Here is a 12211-nt window from a genome sequence, read left to right as displayed (position 1 = left end):
CTTTCTTTCTTTGTGACTCACGGTGACTCACGCGGTAGTTATGCTCTCTCTCTTTTTTTTATAACCGCTGCAAGGCAACCATCACGTTAATATTCAGTACAGTCAGGCGCTACGGTGCACACAAACACACACTGGTTCCCATTATGGCCTCTGTTGGGGATGAGTCAGAGGGGTGAGGAGGGAATCCTTTCCTCAAAATGAATGAATGATCGTCTTTACACCAAAATAATCTACAAACGAATAAGCTGACAAAGAAAAGGTGCACTGAAGCATATCGGCCAATAGTCATTTTATTCACTATGATTAATTTATGACCTCATTCATACACAATGAAGGTTCATGAAAACCTTATCTTGTTTTCATTTCAGGTGGCATCCTATTAATTAAAGGTGCACTTTTTGTATTTGGTGTGCTGTCTGATTATGGCCATCTCTTACACACATCAACATGGACGCAACATGTAAAATTTAAGTTGATGCCTTTGCAGACATTTTCTATTAAAAAAAGAACTACAATTTTACAATTCAAAAATACCTAGATAGTTTTGGAAATTAGCATGTGTGGAATTATAGTACTTTGAAATATACAGTATATACACTTAAAAGTATTGACTATTTCCAATTAAAATATCTGAAGGGAAGATGCATGCATATTACCCACAATTCAGTGCAAAAGAGAGTAAGAGAGTAGTTAATGCTACACTGAATTAATAAATAAGTGACAATTCTATGATTTAATGTATTAAATTCAGTCTTTATTGCTAAAGATCACAATGGGCAGTTGTGGACAAAAATATTGGCAGCCTTGGTAAATATGAGCAAAGAAAGCTGTGAACATAATGTTTCTCCTTTTGAGCTTTTAATAATAAAAAATACAATGTTTTATTAAAGTAAAACTATTGAAATTGGGGAGGGGACATTGCATTATTAAATAAATGTTTTTTTTCTAACACTGGACACAATTATTGGCACCCCTAGTAATTGTTATGAAAAAAAATCTCATAAATATATAGTATATTCACGCTGATATTAAAATTGTCTAAGGACAAGGTGACTAGAAACACGATGTTGTCCAGTCATGAGTCATGACTTCCTGTTCCACAGGGGAATAAATATTAAGTAACACAAAGCCCAAATCCCCCTATCATTTATCACAATGGGTAAACCCAAAGACTATAAATCTGATGTCAACACAAGGTAGAAAGTGGCTTTAAGGAAATAGTTAAAACCATAAAAAATTCCACAATCAGGGCAATAATGAAGACTGGAGGTGTTGCAAATATCGTCCTAATGCTCAGCAAGAAGACGACTGAACTTTGGGGTCGGAAAGCTTAAAATTAAGCTTAATTGTGGCCAATGACTATTTTAGAAAAAATATATATGATGTGATTTCCCCCACAAATATTTTTTTATCAATGAAACATTGAATTTTTTTTAATTAAAGCTCTATAAGAGAAACATTGTACATTTATTTCCACAGCTTTCTTTACCAAGGTTGCCAATATTTTTTCCACAACTGTATGTCTAGGCAACAACGGTCATTTCCTGTACATGTTAGCATGTCCAAGTCCATATTATTTGGCTACACAATGAAATGCATATTCTTTTCTGTAGCAAAAACAGTACACTAAAAATGTTGTGAACACTCGAAAAAGATGCTGGGTTATTTTAAACCAGGGCTTTGAACCAGATTTATTTCCCAATTGGTTCATTCCGAACAAAAACATCATTTTAACGTTTCCGGTTTTCGATTCCACCCTAAAATTTATGTTTTTGAACCGGTTAGAACAAAAAAATTTAGTTCCCAAACCAGTTAATAACGTGCATATCAGCGACATACAAATAAGTATGCTGATCATTAGGACATTAAACTTAAATTATTAGTCTGCAATGCATACAGTAGTAGCTTATGTTAATTGAGGTTACCGTCTCTTTAAGATAAGCACTGACCTGGTTTCTGCCTCTAATCTATACTGCCCTACAAAGGCAAAAGACCTTAACTCGCTAGAGTGTGAAACTGAGAAAAATGACTTTAAAGTTTAGACTTATAGTGAGTTTCAGTTGTCAGTTAATTTCTTCTTTATTTTTATTTTCTCGAAAAAGCATAAAATTGACTCAAGATACTAATGCAAATAATAAAGGTCTTGAATGTCTCAAAAATATCAATAAGTAATTTTTGACCAAAAACGAAGTTACTGCCTTTTGCCTTTGTAGGGCAGTATACATATACTTAAGACATAAACAAATGTTTTTATTAGAAAAAGAATACTGTGGGTATTTCAAGATCATTTTGTTTGTATGTGTCCTGTCAAGAACAGAAAGATTGTCCGCTTGCTTTTTGAAACATGTCTCTCCGTGTGCACTTTTGAATGCACTTAGACACGCGCACACAGACAAAATAACGGTATTAACCAGTTACCATTATTTTAAATAAACGATTCTGTTCCGGAACATATATTTTTTTAAAGTTTCTAGTTCCGTTTCTGTTCCGTGCAAAACATCAAAAGTATCTGGTTTTCTTTTTGTTCCGTGAACTGGTTTAAAGCCTTGTTTTCAACTCAGCGTTGGGTCAAAAGGGACAAACCCAACATGTTGGGTTGTAATTTAACCTATGCTGGGTTATTTTAACCCATTGTTGGGTTAAATATAAACATATTTTTGGGTTAATTTAACCCAACTGCTGGGTTTGTCCGTTTTTGGCCCAACACTGCGTTGAAAATAACCTAGCATTTTTTTATGTATATACTTTTAAAGCAGTGGTTCTCAAAACATTTCAGTGTGCGGACTCCCTGTGTATGGTCCTTCCTTTCGTGGCCCCCCAAATAAATTTTTTGACATAACACATTAAAAAAACATTAAAATTTGAATTAAACAAAACATTTTAAATTATACAATGTAGTGCTGTTGGTTGGTAGTCTTATTTTTCTGAGGTTTAATTACACAGAATTTATAATAAATTCATGTTTTTTTTCTAAAATGTCAGTAAACTGAGGCCCCCCGGCACCATCTCAAAGCCCCCAGTTTGAGAAGAACCACTACTTTTAAAGCATAGCGTAAGACAAATTGGGACACACCATATTTTACGTAGTCTGTCCGCTCCCATATGGCGGCGCAACTTTATGTAAAATAACCAATTTTCGAAGTATGCGGTTTCATTACATTGACAACAGGCCACCAGACATCAAACCGCAACACGTAAACATAATAGCTTGTAATGTTATTGATCTATCTTCTACACTTCTGCTCCTGTCAGAGCTAGTCATAATTACACCAGCAATACTGGTTAGTGTTTCTGACTCATTCATGACTGACATAAAAGCTATGAGAGACAATGAGGCCGTAGTAGGGTGGGTCAAGTTCCAGGGATTTCTTATTGTTTTTGCAAATAAAATGCCTCTCAGTGACTCTTTTGGTATCTACACTGCAAACAGAAAACAAATGCAGACGCTAAACACTTTGAGTCATGAATAAAACAATGCTTAATAAAACCTGAATTTTCTAAGGCATGTTTTGACCAAACCACCTTATTGATCACTGACCTTGCTTGGCACTTGCAACACATATGTCGCAAATCTAAAACTGTTCAAAACAAAATTCCGCAGTCCAGCATGATTTCATAATGTGTGATTTACAACAAAGCAAACATATCACCATGCACCCACCCTAAATTAACCAAGCTAACATTTACATACAAAGAAGTGTTATCTTGTCATCTCTGATTCAAAACAGTACACAAATGTCATTGTCTAAAAACGCACACATGTATGATCACAGAATGGCAATGAAAATTCATCTTAATGCTCATCATCTGTCACTTCCTCTACATCATCCTCCTCCTCCTCCTCATCATCATCTTCTTCCTCATCCTGTTTCCTGTGCCTGCTAGACGTTCTGGACTACACCAAAAAGAAAAGCCTTTTAATTGCAGTTTTGGGTACAACGCGACTGAGTCATTCTAATGTGATAATGCAAAGATCTCTCTTGCAAGTAATATGGAACAAAGACAGTACTGTCTAGTAGAAAATCATGTGTATTTCCCTGAAGTCAAAAGCATGAGATCCTATGCTGAGTGTACGTAGCAGCATTATTGTAAATATCAATATAATGTAATAGTTATTTTAGCTAGAATATAAAATATGAGGCATGCTATAAAAACACTTACCTGTAATGTACCAGATTTACTCATTGACGTAGCAGTTTGATTCAAAGACAATTTTGAATTGGCACGAACTATTTCTAACCGTGACTGGTAATCAGGGGGGTGCAGTGAATTCCTAAACACCTGTCAAGGAAACAAAATGGATTGTAGGGTTACTTTACTAAAGGACACTCGCATCCTGATGTTTGCACAAAAAATAACATTAAAGGACAAGTTCGGTATTTTAGACTTAAAGCCCTGTTTTCAGATTGTTTATGGTGAAATAGAATGGTTTTGACTGAAATTTCGACATTTTCGGCTGCCCTGAGAATTTTCGCGTGTTTGTGTTTCAGCTCAGACCTCTATAATGGATTTAATGGTGCACTGGAACAATCCTTCCTAAAATGCATTAAACTTTCGTTTACAAAGACGTGAAACTCACCGAGTGGTCAGGGGTGTTCACTGGTATGCTCACACAAAAATCGCTCCAAAAGACGCATTCCAACAGGTTTTATCGTAGTTTTTACCAGCCCCATGGACTTGTATTAGATGTCCTGTGAAGTACGGTATTACTCCGCGCCGGGAACTTTGTTTCTATTCTTGCAATAGGCAAAGGCGGATTAGCGCCACCACCTGGGCTGGAGTGTATATTATTCAAGCTCTAAGCGGAAGAATGTACGGGTGTGAGGCGTTTGGGGAAATAGGTCCACAAGTTAACAACGAATGCTAAAACAGCTGTTGGAAAGCATCTTTTGCAGCGATTTTTGTGTGAGCATATCAGTGAACACCCCTGACCATTCGGTGAGTTTCACATCTTTGTAAACGAAAGTTTAATGCACTTTAGGAAGGATTGTTCCAGTGCACCATTAAACCCATTGTAGAGGTCTGAGCTGAAACACAAACACGCAAAAATTCTCAGGGCACCCGCAAATGTCGAAATTTCAGTCAAAACCATTCTATTTCACCATAAACAATCTGAAAACAGGGCTTTAAAGGACAAGTTCGGTATTTTAGACTTAAAGCCCTGTTTTCAGATTGTTTATGGTCAAATAGAATGGTTTTGACTGAAATTTCGACATTTTCGGCTGCCCTGAGAATTTTCGCTTGTTTGTGTTTCAGCTCAGACCTCTACAATGGCTTTATAGGTGCACTGGAACAATCCTTCCTAAAATGCATTAAACTTTCGTTTACAAAGACGAGAAACTCACCGAGTGGTCAGGGGTGTTCACTGATATGCTCACACAAAAATCGCGTCAAAAGATGCTTTCCAACAGCTGTTTTACCATTCGTTGTTAACTTGTGGACCTATTTCCCCAAACGCCTCACACCCGTACATTCTTCCGCTTAGAGCTTGAATAATAAACACTCCAGCCCAGGAGGTGGCGCTAATCCGCCTTTGCCAATTGCAAGAATAGAAACAAAGTTCCCGGCGCGGAGTAATACCGTACCTCACAGGACGTCTAATACAGTCAATGGAGTTGGTAAAAACTACGATAAAACCTGTTGGAATGCGTCTTTTGGAGCGATTTTTGTGTGAGCATACCAGTGAACACCCCTGACCACTCGGTGAGTTTCACGTCTTTGTAAACGAAAGTTGAATGCATTTTAGGAAGGATTGTTCCAGTGCACCTATAAAGCCATTGTAGAGGTCTGAGCTGGAACACAAACAAGCGAAAATTCTCAGGGCAGCCGAAAATGTCGAAATTTCAGTCAAAACCATTCTATTTGACCATAAACAATCTGAAAACAGGGCTTTAAGTCTAAAATACCGAACTTGTCCTTTAAGTCTAAAATACCGAACTTGTCCTTTAAAGGGGTCATGACATGTTTTTTACAGTATTTCATTATGTTCCCAAGGGTCTAATTATAATATAACTAAAGTTAATAAACACTTATATTATGTATCTTTTTACATTGCCTTTCTTTTAATGTGTAATACAGCTGTTTGTACACAATCTGCAAAATTACAAAGCACAAAGTCCATGCTAAAGATACGCTTAGGACTCAATAAATCTGCGTCGGACCAACGGCGTAGCCCACTATTGCGTAGCCTATCCATCAGTTCGAATGTATACTTTTGTGCATATGAAGAAATGCAACGCAAATGTTTGACGGAGGGGTCCTTGCAGACCAAAGTGCTTGTGGTCTGCATAGAATTTACATTTTTGGAGAGGTGCACGTCAGGCTACGTGGTGTTATGTACAGTATGCACCATAGGTCTGATGCAGAAATATAAATCCGGTTTTACTCAGTCCCTCCAGAAAAACGTGATTATGCAATTGCATGATTTAACGCATAATTAGCCAATCTTACTATTATTAAAATCTTATTGTGATCCACTTGCTCCTTCAGAATGAAAGACAGTAAGCGGAGCCAATAATAAAATTAAGTGAAAGTAGTAAAATTAAGTGAAAAAGTGGACTCGGCTTTTTCTGGAGAGCAATTTAAGTGCATTTTTTAAAGACGAAGAGGACATTTTATGCTATGCAACCAACCTGCAAGATGTTTTATTGATACCTCTTATATCTCAAACGCTCGATGGAAATTCGATTCATTAGCACCCCTTTTTTCCAATACTGAAATAGTTTAATTTAAAAAGAAATAAATGTTTACACTTTCTGTCCTGGTAAGGGTGTGCCAACAAACACCGTCACCTCACTTTATTAAGTCTGGTTAAACATTACAGCAACAATACATATATTTATGACCCATCCCTAAATGCTATAGTTGTGTCTTCATAAACCTGTCACCATGTGTCATTATATGACTATTAAATTGTACAGATCCAATTTCAGGCAAAGTTCAAACATGAACGAGGAAGCGTTTCCATGAAAATCCCTAGTGAACAATATTCATGTGATGTTTCCACGCCATCCCAAAGAAAGATTAACAACCGTGGTGCATAAAATTAGTTTTGGCATGGCAAACTCTGAATTTATAAATACGTGCATTCCACAGCTGACTGAACACGCTTTGCAAGATGCCTCCCAAGTTTCTTTTACATATTAGGATTGGAGAGATTGAAAGCACCCTTGAAAGCAGAGCTTTCATCATTATGACAGTGGGGACATCTCGAGAGAGAAAGAATATAATGTGATTAGACATTAAGACAGACAAGCTTAAACCAGCAGCACCCTGTGGAGCAGAAGTGTTGGTGCACGGTGCTCACCTCAAGGTCTCCTTCCTCATCAATATTCTTAATGTGCTGGTAAGCCGTTGTGTACGTTTCCAAAGCCTTGGCATGAAAGGCCATCTCAACAGTCACGAATTCACTCAAAATTTTCTACAGGGAACACAAAACAATATCATTTCAATTATTATGCGTATTATCATATAACATTTAAAAGCATTAATAAAACATTTATTTAAAAAATCAGCTTTAGTATTAAACATATTCTGCACTTTGTGTAATGCTGTTTTTTTATTCATTAAGTCACAAAGCAAGCAGATATTAAAACAGTCTAAGGGACCTTGATGTCTTGAATTTTCTGCTTTTCAAAGTCATCTATTGTCTCCTCCAGCTGTCGGGTCGTGCGCGTGGCATCCATCGTGGCTCTTTGGAGTTCACTCTCGGCCTTTCGTGACACAACAGACAAAAGTAAAGTACAAAGTGTTCCAAGCACTGGAGACTCACAGGATGTGACACCGTGAGCTTTCAAACAAGTGAAATTAGATGGCACATATCAGGTTAAGTATAACTGACGTATTAACGCCAGACTGATCTTGTTTGGCTGTTCTTTGAACCCACCTGTGACTGTGAAAAACTGTCAAGGAACTATCTGTAATTCTGTGGTTTATGTTTGGACAAATACAGTGGTTTCCAAATGTCCCAATGATTGTCTAGAATATAAGACCATTTTAATTACACGGTAATGCCTCTCAATAAATGACGTTGTCTCATATTCAAGCTCTAGATGATTACATGTCAATCATACTTTACATCCGCAAAAATGCGGTAGCTAGCACCAAATACACATAAACAAGTTCACCTGAACTGAAGCAACCTGATGAACTACAATTGTTTTCAGTAAGGCAGAATTCTACTAGATGTTTTTTTTACAATGAGATGACTGGCCAAGGTTAATTGTTATTAAATCCAGATGGACTTCAAGACAGGTTAGATATGGTACTACATGCCATATGAAAAGTATTTAAGAATGAGGCATTTTTCCAAAAGGTACACTTTGAAGGGGAGGGGGCATCTTATATTCGGGACAATATGGTAATTCAAATGTGGAAAGAAACTGGAGGGCTTTGAAAAACACCAAATATGTGGAGAAACGTACGTTTCTTTTACGTAAAAAGTTATATTTCTATGCATTTTGGAATATTCTTAAATCATGTCCGAAAAACACGGCATGAGTTCCTGTATGGCTTAGTGGTAGAGCATTGTGTTAGCAACACAAAAGATCATTGGTTCCAACCCCGGAAACACACATACAAATACAAAAAAGTATGCCTTGTAATGCACTGCGGGTACTTTTTATAAAAGCGTCTGCCAAATGGATAGATGAATGAAATGTAGATGATCAGGTATGTTGAGTCTGTGGCATCTTAAATACAAATGTCATTATTATGTAGCTAAAAAGGGGAAATCTGATATTATGGGTAACACTTTACAATAAGGTTGTTTTTGTTAACTTTAGTTAATGCATTAGCTAACACAAACTTACAACAAGCAATACTTCTACAACATTTAATTTTAGTTCATGTTTAATCTTAGTTCATTAATTTATAGATGCAAAATTAATTTAATCTTAGTTCATGTTTATTTCAGCATTTACTAACATGAACCTTTACTGCTCATTTGTAGTTTATGTTAGCTATTTAATTTACTAGTGGTAACAAATACCTATTGTAAAGTAATACCATATTATGAAATTGAAAAATGGATGCATTTTTTTTTTACTATTTAAAGGAACAGTATGTAGGATTGTGGCATAAACTGGTACTGCAATCACACGTCTGGTGGCCAATACACAACATGACAACATAAACATCAGTTGAGGGCTGCAACGCCACTTTTTAAATGACAATATCCCGGCCGGACTATAGTTGTCAGTGATATAAGTATTTGAAATGAAGATGATTTCTTAATGTCTAGTGACATATCAGGGCCATTTTATGATTAATTGATATACATTTCTTACATACTGTTCCCTTAACTGTACACTAAAATTGTTGGGCTGCCAATATCAGGGTTTCCCGCAGAAAATATGTTAGTTAAGGTGGTAGGGTGGGGCGGGTGGGCTGTGGGGCGTGGCAATCAAAGGGGCGGGGCGTACGCATAATAATGAAAATTAAAATATTTTTATTTAAAACACTCAAATAAAACTTAATTTTGAAGAAACTATGACATAAAATGAACACATACTAGATTATTAATGAATTAAATGTTTTTACCTCTAACGGGAATAGCTGCGTGATGAAGTGAAACTAAAGGGTAATAAACCCAAAACATAAGTCCACTTACAGTTCTCACGGACACGTGTTTTATCAACTTACTATCCTGTGAGGATAGACATGATGGACCACGTCTTTGTCTCATTTCGGCCGTGTGGCGCGTGTGCACGCTCGCGGTGTGAAGCGCGTCCATGCTATTCTCCGAGATGTTCTATCAACTGGCTAGTTATCCTCCAAACAGTGACGGTCCAGACCATGTCTTTCTCATTTCGGCCGTGTTGCGGGCGTGCCCCGCTCGCGGTGTGAAGCGCGTACGCGCCATTTTCCGAGATGCACTTGATGGCCTTTTGTGCTGCTAAAAATTTTTTTTACAACCTAGTTAAGGCGGTAGAGTTTCCAAGCTTAGGCGGGCCGCCCGAACTGAAATGTGCTGCGGGAAACCCTGAATATACTTTGTAATAGTACAAAGCATTAAAGGGATAGTTCACCCAAAAATGAAAATTCTGTCATCATTTTCTTACTCTCATGTTGTTACAAACCTGTATACATTTCTTTTTACTGATGAACACAAAGGAAGATATTTTGAGGAATGTTTGTAACCAAACTGATTATGAGCCCCATTCACTTCCATAGTAGGAAAAAAGAATACTATGGAATTGAATGGGGCTCATGAACGGTTTATTTCCAAACATCCTCAAAATATCTTCCTTTGTGTTCATCAAAACAAAGAAATTTATACAGGTTTGTAACAACATAAGGGTGAGAAAATGATGACAGAATTGATATTTTCGGGTGAACAATCCCTTTAAATGACAAAAATTGAAAAATAAATGAACATTTTAGATTAAACTTAGCATGACATTATTTCTAAAGAGGATTTAAACTAAAAAAAGCCTGGTCTGTCAGTCATGTTTTGTGAATTTAAGTGATGATTATCAGTTTGGTAAGTTAAGTAATCTGCAAAACTATGTAATTCCAGTAAAAGATAGCAAGGATACAATGATTTGTCTATCAGATGGGTTTTTCTGTCTCATCTTTTCGAGCTGCTGCATTTGCTTGGCTTCTCTGTTCCTCGCAGTCTGCGTCAACTTAAGGTCTTCCTGTAGATACAATCAAAAATGTCTTACATTTTTTCTGCTGAATACAAATAAAGATATTTTGAAAAATGATAATAACCAAACAGATCTGGGGCACCATTCACTTCCATAGTATTATTTTTTCCTACTATGGAAGACAGTGGTGCCCCAGATCAGTCTTAAAAGCAGATTACTTTGTATTCAGCAGAACTTTAGGTTTGGAAGCTTGAAACAACTTCAGGGTAAGTAAATTACGACAACATTTTCATTTCTCAATGAACTATCCCTTTAAGTTTGAACCATATCAACAGTCATCATGATTACTAAGAATGTGATACAATGCTGCCCCCATAAGATCACTTGTATATTTGAACAATAAACACCACTGGAACCGTTTTATATTATAGTATAGAGACAAATCTTACCCGTTTTGTTTTGACAATATTTCCATACGCTTTCAAAGGCTCTACAACTTTTACCTCCAGCCTCTCCACCTGCAAATGACAACGGTTGTATTTAATAGGGTTTGCATGTTAGCCCAGAAATGCAACAAAACGCTCTTATAGTATCAAACACCTCTGCATGGCGATAGTCCTGAATCTTGGCCAGATCATCTGCAAAATCCTTCAATCCACATTTTAGGTTGGGTGTCTCTGTGTCAGCATACAAACTGACTTCTTTGACCAGTAGATCAGCTTTGTCACGTAGTCGTGCAGTTTTACGGACATAAGCAGCAAACAGTTGGCACAGATTTCCGAAGTGTTTCTCCACACTAGTGATGCTCTCCTGGATCTGCTTGGTCTGGGTGTCTCTGTAATGTGCATGAGAAGATTATTCGACTTGGAAATGATTTTGAATTAAGCATTTTAGGCTTAACAATATTTCAAATGAGGAAGACTCGTGTTGTAATTCCAAGATTTAACGTTATATTTGTAGAAACGGTTTTGTTATTCGATATCTTAAAATGACAGTTATCGCGTTTAAGCGTCACAACACATCATAGCCGAACCACCACTGTTCATATTTAGCTTAGCACGCTAGTTAGCCTCCAAGTTTTCATACAAAATATAAACAATTGTTACCTCGCTCTTGCATCGGGTGTGCGGCTCATCATTGCTAAAGTTTTTGATGTAACTTCAAACTATATTTATACAAATATCGCATTGGAAACGTAAGAAAATAGCTAGGATACAAAACTCGAAAAACGCTTTGCGCCGTTACCATGGAGCTAAAGAAACGCCCTTCTTCTTCTTCTTTGGTTTTATTGGCGGTTGGAAAGCCATCGTAAAATGTGCTTTACCGCCACCTACTGGACTGGAGGATGAGTAGTAGCAGATGATCATAGATATGTAGATGATAAACTACAATCCCAAGCGCTAAACTAACCTATTATATTCGTTCAGTTAACACAGTAATGTTCAGATTATTAGTTACATAATCAAGACTGTTACAAGATTGTTTGTTGTCAGATTTTATTTTCCAACTCCAGAGGTGTATAATACTTAAGTATTTTTCAGTCATCTGTGCTTTATCAGAGTGTTTAGAATGTAGTGAAAATTCTTTAGTAAAGAAAAGTAATTTTTTTCCCAAGACAA

General features: G+C 36.8%; 1 protein-coding gene across 1 annotated transcript; it reads right to left on the bottom strand.

Annotated features, from left to right (window-relative positions):
- Window positions 1-272: 272 nt before the first annotated feature.
- On the bottom strand, window positions 273-11852 carry cibar1 (CBY1 interacting BAR domain containing 1). The gene is made up of 9 exons (XM_065292784.1): window positions 11699-11852; window positions 11193-11427; window positions 11042-11110; window positions 10539-10640; window positions 7886-7891; window positions 7608-7712; window positions 7307-7420; window positions 4162-4281; window positions 273-3895 (listed from the first exon to the last, which is right to left on the bottom strand). Exons 1-9 carry the CDS (start codon window positions 11728-11730, stop codon window positions 3794-3796), a joined length of 885 nt encoding a protein of 294 aa, XP_065148856.1. The 5' UTR covers window positions 11731-11852; the 3' UTR covers window positions 273-3793.
- Between the last annotated feature and the right edge of the window lie 359 nt (window positions 11853-12211).

The sequence above is a fragment of the Paramisgurnus dabryanus genome, chromosome 19 (genome assembly GCF_030506205.2).
Source record: "Paramisgurnus dabryanus chromosome 19, PD_genome_1.1, whole genome shotgun sequence".
NCBI classification, from domain to species: Eukaryota; Metazoa; Chordata; class Actinopteri; order Cypriniformes; family Cobitidae; genus Paramisgurnus; species Paramisgurnus dabryanus.
Note: the sequence above shows the minus strand (reverse complement) of the source record. Positions and strands in the feature narration are given on the sequence as shown.